General features: G+C 37.2%; 1 protein-coding gene across 1 annotated transcript in view; it reads left to right on the forward strand.

The window, feature by feature from the left end:
• The first annotated feature begins 242 nt into the window (after positions 1–242).
• Positions 243–17,578, forward strand: part of sardh (sarcosine dehydrogenase) — a 43,163-nt gene continuing 25,827 nt past the window's right edge. Inside the window, exons 1-9 of the mRNA XM_028463088.1 lie at positions 243–438; positions 2,662–2,851; positions 2,996–3,132; positions 3,862–4,040; positions 6,555–6,734; positions 7,802–7,925; positions 8,116–8,216; positions 12,358–12,462; positions 16,300–16,429. Coding sequence (XP_028318889.1) covers positions 2,667–2,851; positions 2,996–3,132; positions 3,862–4,040; positions 6,555–6,734; positions 7,802–7,925; positions 8,116–8,216; positions 12,358–12,462; positions 16,300–16,429 — 1,141 coding nt within the window. The 5' untranslated portion in view covers positions 243–438; positions 2,662–2,666. The remainder of the gene's footprint in view (positions 439–2,661; positions 2,852–2,995; positions 3,133–3,861; positions 4,041–6,554; positions 6,735–7,801; positions 7,926–8,115; positions 8,217–12,357; positions 12,463–16,299; positions 16,430–17,578) is intronic.

The following is a 17,578-nucleotide window of genomic DNA, read 5'->3' on the forward strand; positions in this document are numbered from 1 at the left end:
AATGTGTGCTCTATTTACTTTGTTTATGAAATGTAAATTATTATTTATGCTTCTTCTTGTTCTTGTTCTTGTTCTTGTTCTTCTAATATATATATATATATATATTAGTTTTCTTAATGTTTTGATGAAACTTTGAAACTACGGTTCTACTTTTTATTTTGTATGAGAATAGCATAGCCTGACCTCACCTGTTTACGTGACGACACAGTCGTACGTCGGTTACGTTTGCCGCGTAGCGCGAGGAGGGGGGAAGTCAGTCAGGAACTACAACTGTAGTTCTGCAGCTGCTCGGGCTGACGCTGACAGCTCCGACACGCGCTGTGTTTCTGCCCATTTCCACACATTACTGGGATTCCATCAGTCCGGTTCACCGCAGTCTGACTGGGCCTTCGGCGGAGACTGGTTTCCTGGTCTGTGTGTAAAGCTGCAGAGTCGAGTGTGAGTGTACATGTGGACGTATTGTGTAACACACGGGTTTTAAAGCCACGTTAGCGTCTGCAGCGGAGTGTTGTTGAGTTGTGTGCACACTAGTCTGTGGAAATGTCAAAAAACACTGTGTATAGCTAATGTGTGGGTCAGTGTGCAGTTGCTTAAAAACTTTCCCCGAAGTTTTTGTTGGCTTTTCTGAACGCTCAGCGTAATGGGAGCTGTGTGAGGTTAGTGGTAGGGATGTAACGATTCACTCAACTCCCGATACGATTCGATTCACGATACTGGGTTCACGATACGATTTTCTCTCGATTTATTTTACAAAATGGGAATGTTGACAAATGACTGAAAAATATTTCTTTATTTTTTTGGGGAAAATACTATACTATTTTCCTTTTATTTTTCACTGTCAAAAGAATCCCTTGATAAACTATTCAAAATGATGCAATTTAACTAAAAATAAATCTTGAATGAAATAAATAAAGGAATAATACAAATGAAGAAGAAGCCTATTAATTTAAATTCTGGTTCTATTATAAACAATTCAAAACTGCATAATAGTTCTTTTTCTTTTTAAAAGTGCAACTGAAAATGTATTTTGTGCCTTAAAAATTGGACTTTTAAAAAACAACAAAAAAAAAAAAACAGTCATTTTACTGTATTTACGTCAGATATTTGTTAAGACCAGCAGAGGGCGCTGGTAACCCAGTGGTCGGTTGGCATGCAGTTATTCCACCAGTGAAGAAGAGATGCTATGCTAGCAGACAGAGCTAATAGAAAAACGTGACTTTTACAGATATTCACGTAATATTACAGATATTCTTTCGGTGCTAAAGGAGTAAAGAATCATTTATGAGCATGTTTAACAGTAAATGGCGACCAGAAAGAAAATAGTAGCAGATTCCGCCCGTCACGTCTGCTTCTGGAAGGAGTAATATATAGCGCCCTCTGCTGGTTAAAAAAAGTACTGCGTTTCAATTTTCAGAGCATCGATGTGAACCGTGGTATCTATGAATCGATTTTTAACTGCCTTACGATTAATCGTTACATCCCTAGTTAGTGGTGTTTAATATGCGGTCTGTGGGCCTGTATTCATGCACTCATATGTGAGACTAAAAAAACGGATTAAGCATAACTGTGTGACTTTGTAAAGTGAAAAAGAAAAGGTGAAACAGGGCTGTCTACAGACCTGTGCTCAAAGTGAGATTGCATGGAACAGTGAGACATTTAAAGCTGCAGTATGCCCCTTTTTTTATTTTGGTGCCATTTGATCAAAAATCTATAATAACCTTTGAGCATGTTGTAATTCAAAGTGTTCTGAGAGGACACTGGACCACCTTCTCTTATTCAAGCTGTAGAAACCCAGGTGCATATGGAAGCCAAAAGAGTCATAATTCAATAAATAAAAAACATTTGGAAATAGATACCATTTTGATTAATAACAAACAAATATATAATATGGCTATTAAATTGTTAAATAAGATGATATTATTGTGAAATATGTTTTATTATTCTTGAATATTGAATGATATTGTTTTATTATAATTATATATTTCATAATAATTATTTTAATGTCATACTTTTTAAAATAATGACTTTTTATTTATTTTCCAAGATTTTGGAAAATTAAAAAATCTTTTTACATATCCTTTTCCACAATGGCCTTTTTCATTTCATAATGTCATTAATTTGTAAGATTAAACAACGCGTCAGTCATATGAAATCCACGTCGACAAATTTTAGTAGTCAACATTAACGATTAAGATGACTAATCATTGCAGCATTAAAAATAAGAACAATATTTTGTGTGTTTTGCCAAGGAAGTACCAGTATGTGCTTTCCGGTAGCCAAAGAGAATGTGTAGTAGTACTATATTTGAGAAGTCTCAGCTTAGCTGGTTTATGACTGTATTAAAGCTTCTGATCTGATTATGGCCTATTGTGAACCCTTACTTCTCATGTAGGTTGGATCAACAGTGTCAAAGTGTGATTTTAAATTGCAGGCATTATGTAATACTTTGTGATACAGGAATATTGTTATAAAGGTCTATTTCTGACTTGGCAGTGAGCAGAAGCAGCTGTTGGCTGACGAGATTTGGTTTAAAAATTTATTCTAAAGGTTTTTTTTTTATTTTATTTTTTTACTTTAATTGTTTATACAATGCAAAATTAGACAAAAAAATTGCTGTTGAATGTGTCCTCCTGACTCCTAATGTCTTTTTCCTGACCTCAGAGGCCATGGCCTTCGTTGGGAGTGCAGTTCGGCGGGTGGTCTCAGCAGTGCGGCCTCCTCTCTCCCCTTTGTGTCGGACAAGCGGACGCTCCTACAGCTCAGAGCACACCAAAGAGAAGAGTGTCCCCTATGAGAAAACACTCAAACATGAAGAAAGCCCTTCCTCTGGGCCAACTAAACCCTTACCGAGGTTGGTTAGTTAAACTTCACACATTATTTTGCGGTTTTAACTTAACTTTGTGATTGTATTGGTTCATGGTTCAAGTTTTGTCCTGATCTCACTTTTGAAAGTCATTTCCTCAGCTCACCTGTAGTTTGATGCCACCTGCTTCAGGTCAGCTGACGCGGTGGTGATCGGAGGAGGCAGTCTGGGCTGTCAGACCGTCTACCACCTGGCTAAAATGGGAATGACCAATGTGGTTCTACTGGAGAGAGACAGGCTGACCGCTGGCACCACCTGGCACACGGCAGGTACAGTTATAGGCATGACATATTCAGACTTTTCTATTCCATGTTAAAAATAAAATGTTTGTGTGCATATGTTTTGTTACCAAATGCATTAGGGCTGGGCGATGTGCCTGAAAAATGTATCATGATATGTGTTTCATATCAGTCGATATCGATAATCATTGATTCATTTTTTTTTTTTTTATCTATTCAAAATAAGGACCAGAAGAAGAAAAAAAAAGGCCAAATTTAAATTCTTTTATTTTAAATGGAATCTTTAACATTTAAGTCAACAAAACTATGGAAAAAAACTCAATTAAAAGAATAAACTGTACAAATATAGATATTAGATAAATGCTTAATCAAAGAAAATGTGCAACGCGTTTTGCAAATAATAAATCAGTGAACACCTGAGGTAGAACTAACATCTTTGTCATGAAACGAACAGCAGGGTATGTATTAAGAAAATATTATGGGGGCAATTTTGACATTTATTTCCTCATTTGTAATGAAATTTTTGTCTTTAAAAAAAAAAAAAACAAGCGCATGAAAAGGAAAAATAACTCGCGTTTTTTACTATTTATATATAAACCATTGCTGCTGAATCTTGTTTATTTTATATCTGATAATATGTTACATAAAGCGATGGTTGATATTTCTCTGATTAGGGTTAGGGTCTCTAATTAAACCAGATCAGGCCATTGATTTAATCCTTAATCTACTGAGAGCAGTATGTGTTTCGTTGTTTCTTAGGCCTGCTATGGCAGCTCAGGCCAAGTGATGTGGAAGTGGAGCTTTTGGCCCACACCAGGAATGTGATCAGTAAGGACCTCGAGGAGGAGACGGGCCTCCACACTGGCTGGATTCAGAATGGTGGCCTCTTCATTGCATCCAACAAGCAGAGGTTGGACGAGTACAAAAGGCTCATGTCGGTAAGTCACGGATAAATTAAAGAGACGCAACAACAAAGTCTTTTAATTCATATATTTAAATATATGTTTATCAGCCAGTACGTGTATTTTGAAAAACCAACACGGACACAGAAAGAGAAGTGGTGCACACAAAGTTTAATCATGTTATTTTGTGCCAATTTTTTATTTTTTTTTTCAATAAAGGCTTCTTAAAGACCACCATACTTCCAATAGAAAATAAACACAAAACTCAATTTTATTTTTATTTAAATAGTCTAAAAAAAACTCTGCTTCTCAGTAAGTGTTCATTATATTTCCTTAATTTACATCTTTAATCCCAGAAAGCAAAAGTCATTTGAATGAGGCACTGTGTTATTCAGAATACGTGCAACTCTTTCTGTTTGAATGGCTGTTATGCTGCTCCTAAACCATGTATAAGAGAACACGTGGGTTGGAAAGGCTTTGTTTATCTTGGTTATGTACATCAGGGGTTCAAAGGTTGAACCAAATATCACATTTCTGCTGTAGAAGGTCCACCTGCCCTGTGTTTGTGAATAAGATTAGAGCTAAAAGCTGCCTTTTCTGTGAATTTTAGCTCCATTTCGAAGTTTTTCTTCAAGATGAAGATATTTCTAACTTCTAGTTTAAGGCCTTGTCCCCACGTAGCTGGGTATTTTTATAAACGTATATATCCACCATCCTCCGTTTAAAAAAAATAAAAAATAAATAAAAAATAGTTAGGTCCACACAAAACCGCATAAATGTGCTATCCACAAGTGAATGGACGTCACTCTGTTGTTGGCAGCTTTATGTATTGGGCTCCAAATGCACCTTTATAGCTTTGCACACCTGCCTATCAATGTTTGGGACCATGTCCATGTAGGAGGCCTGTCTGGTGTGAGCTCGGCTCGTGCATAGAGCGAGCCACCAGAGAGGGTAGATAGCGCAGACAACATGCGGTGGGGGTGGCCCCCGAACCGCTTGAGGGTGTGGTTGGTGCCCCGCTGTGACTGGGGGTCGGGAGGGTGGATTTCCAACCATGCTGCTCGGCGCGTCCCTGGGGCCCACAGTGACCGTGCATCAGAGAAATTCGCGCCCGCACCAGGACCAACACAGGCCCGCACGATACAACACCGTCCACTAGAAGTGTGAAAATATCTCGACACGGTAAAAATTTTTTTGCAGGATCGATTATCCCTAAGTATCGATTTAAAAAAATTAAGATTTATTTGATTATTTTCAAAACCTTTTCTGCTTTTTCACTAAAATGTGCAGGTACGTCTTCACAGAAATGTTGTCACTGTTTGTCGAAGGAACCAATATATTGTTTACTGGAATATTGCACTATAATGTGTCACTGGTAAGAACAACCCTATTTTTTGTTTACAGAAAGCACTATTGGAGATACTTATTTGTTTACATTGGTGTGTTGACACTTTTTCAATTTCTTGTCTGAGATATTAAATAAAAATTGTATTTTTTCACTTAATCTTTTTTTTCTTATGTCAGAGATTATCTTAGATTGATTTCTGACCAATATATCAATAATCGCAGTATTGTCATATAGTGAGATAATCGTTATCGTGAGCTTTGTATTGCGTATCATATCGTGAGGTACCCAGAGGTTCCCACCCCTACCGTCCACAGGGAGGTGGCCCCTGCAACCCTGACAAGAGAAGACACCATCAAGCGCCGAAGCAGGGCTACCCTGCCAGCCACAGACCAATAAGCAGGTGTACCCAAGCACCACCAATCGGGCATCGCTGCCCCACACCAATGCTGCCAGCACAGTCCACGTGATGTTTGGAAACTTAGAACTCAGTGTTCACACTCAAACGCAAAACCGGAACTTTCCCAAATCTTCATTTTAGTCGGAGTTTTTCAAAAGCCCCATTTTTTAATGACCTTATTCTGCATTTTCGTGTGGAAGACAGGCCAAACCGTAGGAAAATATATTCGTTTTAGCAGATACCGGCTACGTGTGGACAGGGCCTTAGACGTATTATAAAATTTCAAAAGTTTTAGTATTGGGAAAGCACCCAATATAGAATGTGTTTTCTATGAACAGACTGAATGAACAGTACTGAATTTAAAACAATTCCAAGTATAATTCAGTTTAAAATTAGTCATAAAGATATTTATTCATTAGAGGTATGTTGATAAACAATTACCACAAAGTCCTCACGTGTTATTAAAAGTTGCAGGATATAGTACATTATTTGTAAAGGAAGTATGGTGAATGTAAAAAAAAAAACATGGTTTCTCTGTATTAAATTGCATTGATTGTTTATTCATATTATAGTTTTCAGAATATTTGTGAACTGAGACTTTAAAGTTTAAGTTAGGAAATCTAGAAAAAGGATTATGTAAGTTTATACTACTCCTTTTTGTTCATGTTAACTAAGATGCGTAAGAGTTTATCAATCTATCATTCACAATCATAACACAGATGGATCTGAGAGAATATTTAAAAAATTGCTAAAATATTAAATTGAAGTTAAAAACTGCACGGTGTCTTTTTTTTTTTTTTTTCAGCTCGGTAAAGTTTATGGGATCGAGTCTCATGTGTTGTCACCGGCGGAGACCAAGGATCTGTATCCTCTGATGAACGTTAATGATCTCTATGGAACTCTATACGTTCCCAAAGATGGCACCATGGACCCAGCAGGAACCTGCACCACTCTGAGCAGAGCGGCCTCTGCAAGAGGAGCGACGGTAAGGAGCCACGTAATTACTATGAAACTGTTTTTTTGATTCTTGTAATGGTAAATGGACTTGATTTATATAGCGCTTTATAACCACACTGAAGCAGTCCCAAAGCGCTTTACATATCAGCTCATTCACCCAATCACTCTCACGTTCACACACCAGTGGGACAGGACTGCCATGCAAGGCGCTAGTCGACCACTGGGAGCAACTTAGGGTTCAATGTCTTGCCCAAGGACACTTCGACACATAGTCAGGTACTGGGATTGAACCCCCAACCTCTCGATCAGAAGACGACCCGCTACCACCTGAGCCACGGTCGCCCTAATAACTAAAAGCTTAACTATTTAATGCATGGTGTCCATCCCTGTGGGCAAATTGGATTTGTAGGGATAATTCACCATTAATGTAACACAGTATAACTTCCACTAAAGGTTGAAACATAGTTTTTTTGCATCTTTAGCGACCAAGCAGGGAGTTGAAAACACAGGAAATTATCATTTGAAGTACAGTAGTTAGTTGAAGTCCTTATTGGTGTTTGAAGAGGTTATTTTTTATTGTGTTCATTATAGTGTGCAGTTTGTAGCATTAAGTCTTTGAGAATGTTTGTGTTTCATATTTGTTTTATCTCTTTGTTGCTGTATCAAGGGAATTTCCCCATGAAAGATTAATAAAGTACAACCTAATATAATCTCCTGAACCCAGTGGATATAAGATTTCCATTGAATTGCTGCTTAGAACTCAATACTCGAGTATTGATGTTGAATGAGTAAATACTCAACTCAGTATTTCCTACTGAAATTGTCAGGTGGTCTTTGTACATGCTTTTAAATGAAAAAGAGTCTGTACTGTTTTCTTATTTGGTTTTATGATGATGATGTTGATAAAATATTACTAAAGTAGTTAAGTTTAATGATCATTGTGACCATATGTAAAGAGTGGTAAACATTCAAACACTAGATGGTCACTTCAGGAAAGGATCATACTGTATGTGATCCCACTTGGCACATTTTGGAATAATGTGTCTGGCTGACATTTGTGTCGTAAATAGATTTACTGTGTGCTCTTTAAACCAGGTGATCGAGAACTGTCCTGTGACTGGTATCCAAGTGCGAGCAGACGATCTTGGTGTGAAGAAGGTGAAGGCAGTGGAGACTCGTCATGGAACTATAGAGACTCCGTGTGTGGTAAATTGTGCAGGTGAGTTCTGAAAGGAACATTTGGCAACTCTTCAAATACAATACACCCTCATGTGGAACACGATGAGTTTAAAAAATCACTAAAGCACTTTTCTGCAAGAGTCAAAGAGCGCAACAATTGAAAAACAGTTTTCTCCCGCCTCGAAACAAGGGATATGTGTATATTAACCTTCTGTGTCTGTGATCTACAGGTGTGTGGGCCACCAAACTGGGCGAGATGGCAGGAGTAAGGGTTCCTCTTGTTGCTATGCATCATGCATATGTGGTGACAGAGAGGATTGAAGGCATACAGGTAGGAATATTGTATTCTTGGGTATATATTAAAAATCAACTCGTTGGAAATGGGCGTTAATTGCATTGGCAATTGTTAAATATCATTGCTCAAAATATGTTTGTCAGAATTTGTTCTTATCGGTTGTTGCTTCATTAATTGTTTCAATACTAAGAAGCGCACTAAGAACTGTGCAAACTTTGTTGTTGCCATAGCAGCAGCCTTAAGTCTTTTTTTACAAGAGCATTTCAGTGAAGGCTCTAAATGCAACAACACACCCTAAATAGTGCATCCACAAAATTACTTTTGTTTTATTATGCAGTAATGCTAAATATAATAGTACTATACGTACATATTTAAATTTTTTATGTTCATCTCAATTGAATTTAACATTTTAATGTTGATTTTTTGCACATTTCTGCTCTGCTTTTTGGAGCATGACCATATATTGGTTGTGACGCATTGAGGGACATCCGATATTGATAACGGATGTCGGTCTGATATCAGCCATAAAATGAATATTGGATTTTATTGCACTGCATCTAAAATCTCTGATATATATATTATATTATATTTATTCTGTTTATACAGTAGATATTATGTTGAAAGTTAAAAATTATGTAACCATTTGGTTAATAATAAATAAGTCAGTTTTTCTCATATTTTTTTTATTTTTATTTATTCAGTTTATTTCCGACATGGTTACATTCACTTTTTTTTTTTTTTTTTTTTTTTTTTCTTTTTTTGTACATGCCGAAAAAGGAGACGAGAGAAGCAGTTTGCTTATCCGGGTCCCGTCCCCTGTTTTACCATCGCAAATTTACATGGGTTTACATGTCTCTCTGGTCAAACATTCTTGATTTCTTCTGAACGTCCATCTGTAGTCAGTGTTGTCCTCTCTATCTTTGTTTGTGTTGGCCTTGTTCCCTGCCAGACGTTGTTAGCATTCCTCCAGTTCAAGAATAGTTCCTCTTTCGAAGGTGTTTGGAAGGTTTTTCCCTTTTCATCCACAATGTCACCTTGTTTTGTCTCTACATCAAGGGTAATCCAGCTGTTGTTAGTTCCATTGGCAGTGTTGTATCCTCCACTGTCTGATGATGGGATCAGATCCAACTTGTATAAACACATCACTACATCCCAGTTCACAAGCAAGGCAGTATTTTAATGTAATATATCTTAGTTCATAAGCGTGTTTCTAACTGCTGTTATTAGTTTTATTGGCAGTGTTGTATTTTCCACTGTTAGATTTAACTTGTATAAACACATTATTATATCCCAGCTCATAAGCAAGGCAGTAATTTCATTGTATAAAAAAAACGTGTTTCTAACTGCATATGACAATCAACACTTTGAATTTAAATTTAATGTAATCCTTAATCACCCCACCACCTAGCAATTGAAATGAATAAATGACAGACCTTTTTTACTCTTGGTTTCACATTTAAATCGGTCTCCGTAAAATAATCACAGTCTGAGTTTTGTTTCCAGTGTTTATATAGATCTGGGTCCATATCCATGATTACCATCAGTAGTGTTGTTGTTTAGGTGGATCCTTCGTATTTTCCCAAGTTGTCCATCGTTTTGATGAGAACTGTTTTTCCGTCCTCTTCTTCCAGGATGTAAATCCTGCAGTTTTTTGACCAAGTCTTCATAATCTTTCCTTCTTTTTTTATTTGGCGTGCCTTCCATGCAATGCTTGCATTTTGTTTCGTCAGGTTTTCATTGATGTACACCTTCTTTCCCTTGAGTTTATTTCTTTGCTTGAATATTTCTCCTTTGAATTTTATATTCGTGAAGGTTATTTTTACAGCTCTGGTATCATTTCTCTTTGGCAGGAGATGGCAGGAGTTGATGTTGTCAGGGTTCAGGACAATGTCCTTCGACTTCAGGAAGTCAATGACCTGTTGTTCAATCGATTTTGTTTCTTCGTCACTCCTGGGTTTTATCTTTAGGCCTGTGATGATGACATCTTTCTCTCTTTCCTTTTGTTCCAGCTGTTCAACCCTCGCGTTCAACAATTTTATCTCTTCAGCATTTCTTTCATTCTTTTCTTTCAGTACCTTTGTTTCGCTTTGTAGTCTTTCCAGTGAGTTTTCCAGCGTCTTTTCCAACGACTTTATCTCGGCAGATAGGTTTTGTAGACCCTCGCGTATCATCTCCTTGACCTCTTCCAAACCCGAATTGGGTTCTGAAGGGCCTCCCTGCGGTTTTTTCACCATTTTCCTTCAGTCTTGGGCCCAGTTTTTCAGGCTGTTCAGGCTGTTCAGCTGTAGCCAGCTGTAGCCAAGGTCGTGTTATCGGAGCAAACGAAAACACGTCTGCTGTCTCCAAAGACCAGAGAATTAGTAGTCAACATACCTACTGTTGTTGACTATTGTTCTGTTTGAGTAACATCACATGATCAATCCTTTTCTAACATTCCACACTACAAAATAAGTAATAAAAGTATGTATGATTCATGGTGATATCGCATCGGATCGATATTGGTATCGGCCAATACTCAAGGCTACAATATCGGTATCGTATCAGAAGTTAAAAATTTGTATCGGGTCATTATAATCAGTACACTGGCCACTCTGCGATACCTGGATATTGTGTAGAGGCTAGCAGCTAACTGTTGGAACACTTTTGCAAATGAAGTTTCCTTATTTAGTTAATCGGCAATCATGTCGGGTACAGAATTAGTAACGCCTATCTACAATGGTAGTCACAGACAGGTGTTGTGACAACTTCTGTAACCCTACAAAATGTTTGCGTTGACTTATCAACTGTGGCCAGAGTTTTTAATCGCTATAATATAAACTACAATTACCATTTACTCATTTGTATTTTTCAGGCAACTTTATTACCGCATATCAGCATGATTTTTTTTCATTGAAGAAGATGGTGGTTAACATTAGATATCAAAACTGGTGTTTAAAGAAGTCACATGTGCACAGCACACACAAACACACACGGGATCATCAGGTGTGTTTTCAGTTGATCAAAGAGATTTGTTATTGCATTGCAAGTTTCAAAGTCACTGTGTATTATGGAAATTTGATTTGTCTCTCAAATAATGGATTTCCAGAGGTTATAATGTATGTAATATATATTTAGTTAATCTGTAACTGTTGAGGCATTCTAATGACATGTCAGACACAAAAACCCCTACAGGTTTCTGTGTTGTACTGATATGACCAACAGGGGGCACTGTGGCCCCACAGATTTGAGACTTTCCTCACATTGATGTACAGTAGTGAGCAGCGCTGTGTGACAGATTGTGTAAAACTGTTCAGTTTGAGTCTCCTAATGCTGATGATTTGTGCGCTCATGGAGTTAAAGCACAATAACTGACAATGCTCCTGCAGCTGAGGGATTGTGGAGCTGCTGGTGCTTCTTAGCTGCTGTCAGAGTGACTCTGTTATCTTCTTTAAAAGGAGCTTAAGCAGCATGCCTGCTACATCATGCTGGCAGACATTAGTGCACAATGTCAGGAGGAAATCTATTCCTACCAAAGTGCAAGTCGTCAAGTTAGAGATTTCACACTGACCGTGTATTTTGTGTTTTTATCCCTGTGTGGAGAAGGTTTTTTTTTTTTTTTTTCACTCGAGTACATAAATTCTAGATTTAAGAGAAACATTCAGTGCTATGTTCTGTACTGAGCAAAGGAGAGAGCACCGAAGCACATTTAGCTTTTAATATTTGGAGTGAGCTTTCTTCTAAATGTCATCTTGTGCTGTGGTATTTTAGTTTGGTTGCCTGAAAACATAATACAAAAAGCCCCAGTGACAGAATACAGACAACATTCTTTAAAATGTAACCTAATTTAATCAATATTGCATCTTTTTCTGAACCCAGTGGGCATAAATGCACGTCTGATGCTGTGGTTTTGGACATGGACTTCATGGTTTGTCAGCAGCAGCAGCCATGTTACACATGAAGAAATTTGCAATGGTTGATTAGCAGTGTCATGGTACCCATCACTACAACTTCTTGTTTTTTATGGTTCAACTTATAAATACTTCCTGCATGCCATCATGAATATTTTTTTTTACACACATTTTGAGTTTTTTTGTAATACATAGTGGATTTCTTTTTTATTTTTAGACGCAACCATTTCTTAGTTAACTTCACCCCAGTGTTAAAAATATTTTAATGTGTGAATTCTTCCTTTCTGCAGAACATGCCTAATGTCAGGGATCACGATGCATCGGTTTACCTTCGTCTCCAAGGCGACGCACTTTCTGTGGGCGGTTATGAACAAAACCCCGTCTTCTGGGATGAGGTAAGCATAAATAAGGTCTAAAGTAGTTATTCCCACTGTGGGCCCTGAAGGCACTTCTGCAATGAGAACATAAAAAGCTTCTGGTATTCAATTATGCAAAAAGCCTGGAATTACTTGTAAATATGTGGTTACATCCACATATCCAGCAGCAAACGTTCCATCCTGAGCGGTGGGCTCACCTCTGCCGAATCTTTTTGTCTAGAAAATTAGGTTGATTGCATTGAGAGACCAACTGATCAATTCCATAATTTCAGTTTTTGGGTAGGGATGTAAAGAGAGGCTCCTATTAGATTCACAAGACAAAACAAGCAGCAGCAAGGGCAGATGAGGGAGGGAGAAGGAGCAGAGAATGCGACCGCCTTCATATTATTCACTTTATTTGTCTTAAGGTTGGGTTTCCAATGAAATTTGTGACATTGGCCAACTTTTAATGGGTTTCAAACGATGAATAAAGATTATTAAGTGGGATGTGGCATGCCTAAGTTTGAGTAAAAACTGTTAAACATGACCAAGTTATTAATTACTTTGCTGTTTGCATAAATTAACATCATTATCCAACATCGGTTTATTTAGTTCCAAGAAATCCAATCATTTAATTAAAAGAATAAAAAAAATATTGTCATTCCCTGTGGCAGTTTGATGCGGTCTTCTTTATATGCCTTTTTTTCCATTCATAGTTCTCATTAACCACCGCTGTATTCGCTTAAAAGACCTTTTTTTCCATTTTGGAGCTCATTAAAACTGATCTCCACATAGAGCTGTAGATGGTTTTCACTTGATCATGAAGAAGCAAGAAATACAGAGGTTTGCTTTTGGGATTCAGTTTTTTGCAGTTGGGTTTTAATGTGTGAAATTATGGCTAATTACATGCCTTTGTCAACTGTGCAAGTTGGAATGTCTTACTTTGAATTGGAAACTTTGAATCTGACAGATTACCAATGTCCTGTGGGGGTCCTCAGGGCTCTGTTCTTGGATGCTTCTGTTTAGCCTTTATGTGCTTCCTTTAGGACCCATTTTACAGATCTTTAAGTTTGATTATCAGAGCTACGCAGATGACACACAACTATATCTATCACTGAACCCAGATGACTATGGTCCCATTGAGGTGTTGTGTGACTGCTTAGAAAAAGTAAACTGCTGGATGAGTGAAAACTTCCTTAAACTAAACTATGACAAGATGGAGGTGATTGTCTTTGGTAACAAGGAAAAGAGGACCGCTATCAGCAAGCATTGAGTATTGAGTCTTTTATTTATTGTGGCTTTGTAATGTCTGTCTTATTATCTATAGCAACAATGGGAGAGCAGAAGTTGCAATTAAGTTTTTAGAGAAAAGGCATTTTTTTAAATGAAAAGAAGGCATGACAACAACTAGTAAATTGTGTTGATTTGCCATATATATAAAAGTAAACTGAGCCTATTTTAGTAACTATTCTTATAATGTCAAATATATTAGAGGGGTAAGAAGGCAGAATATATTGCATGTGAATGCCATGTTTTTTTTAAGTCATTATGGAAGAGAGGTCTCCTTAGTTAAGAGTGCTGTGCGGACATTCATCACGACACAGTTAAAGGCCGCACACCAGGCGTTTCATCCCTAATCGGTGGATTGATCATCAAATATGCTGCATTGGAGACGGATCTATTTGATTTTAATGACTTCCATTCTGGTTCTTTTATTACCGCCCACCACGAACCTTTCTATTTTTAGCTCCGCCACTGAAATCTGCTCTGTTGGAACAGTATAATCAGAGTAGCTCGGTAGCGACAGAAGTGTCACGATTCTGTGAAAAACCATCTTTCAAACAACAGTTTTGGCATCCATTAAAACTAATTATGTAGAATGTTCTACGATTCAAGAGACCGTTTGCAGAAGGCTGGAATACATGGGCTTTTGTTGTGTTTTTTTCTCTTTCAAGGACATACTTGTAGAGCACTTTGAGTCGTGCACTTAGAATTTCAAGTGTTGCATTCTCTTTTTTTCTGCCACAGTTACCATATATCTGTAGGAAATCTTTACCCAGTCTTCTTATATTTACATATTTGATTCATTGTTTGAGGTCTTCAAAGTTTGAAATCTCTCCTATTATCAAATCTCCATTCCGATCATCTGTCCGACTGCACATTCACTGACTCTTAGATTGGTTTTCAGATGATTTCTTTCGTGTCCTGAAACTGAGCGTTGTTTTGATGTCCTGAAGTGAGTGAAGGAGATAAAGGAGGATGGAGAGAGTGAAGAAGAGCAGGGTAGAATAATGATTAAGGCTTAATAGATGCTGAGTGACAGGGTTGGGGTGAATTACAATTACAGTGACCAGTATTTTTTCACATTACAATTAAATTACAGTTATTTTTTGAATCTTCAAAGTCAGTTACAGTTATGTTCTCAATTACTAAAGTTCATTTCACAATTACTCATCCAGAAATAAAAAAAAACATAATAAAAGTTCACCTTCCTCTTGTGTTAGCTTTCTGTTAGCATCTCTTATGATAACTCATCCTAAAACAGCTGTAAAATACACTAAAAATGTATTTATTGGTTACCTTGTTAGGCTTCTAATCAATGAAATTATAAGTTTTAATATTTTTGGTGTTGGCGTTTGAGCCTTTTTTGTGTCAGTATACCTCTTGATTTCAATTTTTTTAAATGGTGAAACGTGGAAAAGCTTGATATGAAACATATTTTAGTAATTATTAACCACATACAGTATGTGTAGAACTGTACATAGAACTGTAACATGGTTCTCCTGTTTAGCATTAAATTATAATTGACATTTTTTGTAGAATTTTTATCGCAATTAAAATTACAAAGTCAATTATCTAAACTCAATTCCAATTTAATTACGATTACGACATATTTTTTTAATTATAGTTATGCCATAATTGTAATTAATTTCACAGTTATGCGATTACAATCATAAATGACCCTTAACCCTGCTGAGTAATGACAAACGTGTGCTGCTTCTTTTTTGTGCAAATGTCATTACTGATGTCCCAACTTCATATTTGTAAAAGCAACATATTCAGATTATTGAGAGAGATGCTCATTGTGTGCACTTTGAGGCACTCTTTTCATAAAATGGAGATTGTTCCTGCACCATTAAGGAGAGAAGCTGGCCCACAATCAGAGCAAAAGTGTTGAAATCACTGAATGTTTTGCTGGAATACAAAGAGGAATATGTGGCAGATAAAACCACTGCATGGAGTACAAGCTGCTGTGCTGCAAGATTCACATTTCATTGCCCCTAGTCAACCAGATTGGTGTAGGAGGAGGGAAGCTAAAGGTGACGCCGTCTGCTCTGCAGACTGTTGAAGCTGATAAATCCTTTTTGCTGACTAGCAGGAAGTTTAACAAGTCCACATGGAACATTGGAAAAACCATAGCGGGGACAGTTACACCTGACAAATGTCACCTTTGTTGAGGGAGGTGATTTACCAGATGTTACATGATTTGGTGTGGCAGTGGGAGTCTCATAAAGGGGGCCTAAAGGGATTCAGAGGAGAGGGAAAATGACACGAGTTGTAGTGAGAATACATCAAATCCAAATAGATTTTTCTTTTTGTGACAGACATTTTAGACAGCTTCAGCTTCCATCAGTTCAGTCAGGTTAATTTTTCAATTTCAATTGTTCAATATGACAGTTCTGTAAAACAAAGCTAATTAACATGTCCCGGTACATGCTCTTGTTTGATCAACTCTAATGTGAACACATAAACAATGAACTAACCCTAACCTTTTAGTACATGTTAAAATTATTCTATTCTGTGTGTTTTTTTATAGTAAATCTTCCAAAACATGTGTTTCTTGAGTATTGTCATGAGTTCATCTTTATCGTTTAGGTATCTGATAAGTTTGCCTTCAGCCTGTTTGATCTGGACTGGGATGTGTTCATGCAACACATAGAGGGTGCCATCAATAGAGTTCCTGTTCTGGAGCAAACTGGCATTAAGTCCACAGTCTGTGGACCAGGTAAATACGCATACATGCACACACACGCATACACAAACGTATAAACATGGTATTACCATATACTCTAGTCCAGGGGAATCAGTGTACCCTTCGTTCTTAGATTATTTCGTTTTAAAACCAAATCAAAATAACAAATATACAGTGTGGTTATTTTGTTTTATTGATTTAAAACAAAAACAGAAAAACCAGATAAGCAGTGTTTTTCTGTTTTTTTTTTTTTTTTTGTTCTGTCTGTGTGATGGGGAAATAGGAGCGAGAACTGAAGTCCGCTGCACCTCCCTCCCCAGGTCCTGGACCAGGTCTCCACAAATAATAGGACTGTTTAGGATTTATTTCTGCAGTTTTCTGGTTCTGCTCCTGTTTTCATCCAGTGTGTGGATGTTTTAGCTCGTAAAAAGCTGCTCACGTTTACGTTTTGTTTGGCAGTGTTACTGTCCAAATAGTATCCAAATAAACTGGTGACTGACTATCAACTTTGAGGCTGGTGTGAGGAACAATATAGATGTTAGAACTTCTACGATTTGACTGTTTTGCGAAAACAATTACAGCTTTTTTGAGGGCAGTAAATTTTTTCATTTTGCACGTTATAAATACTGCTAACAGCAGCCGTCAACAACACGGAAGTTGAGCATAAGAAACGAGGATCACCAGTAGATTCATTACACCACCTCTGGTTCCACATATGTGCATGTTTTACGTAACATCTATTTTATTTATTTATTCATTTCTGTGTTAATAATGTTTCAATTCACCAATAATGTGACGGCTTCTTTTTACCTCCGGGAGCAAATGTCCGCCTATATCCAAATATCACACAAACAGAACCAGATTTAATTTTAAAACAGAAAAACGCTGCATGTTTGGTTTTTGGTTTTTCAGTTTTCCTGTTTTATCAGTTTTTTCTATTTTTCAATTTGGTTTTGAAACAAAATAACCAAAGAACGAAGGGTACACGGATTCAGGGGTCACCAACACGGTGCTCCATCTAAAATCTGATTTACTTTCCAGGATTCAAACTCACAAAGATAAAAACAGTAGAGTTAAATACTCCTGAAAAAGTTCTTGTATTAAATTAACCATCTTTCAATGTAATTTTTACTAAAACATGGGGACATACAGAATGTTTTGTGTTGTGTTGCAGAGATTTGG

This window comes from Gouania willdenowi, chromosome 12 (genome assembly GCF_900634775.1).
Source record: "Gouania willdenowi chromosome 12, fGouWil2.1, whole genome shotgun sequence".
In the NCBI taxonomy this organism is placed as follows: domain Eukaryota; kingdom Metazoa; phylum Chordata; class Actinopteri; order Blenniiformes; family Gobiesocidae; genus Gouania; species Gouania willdenowi.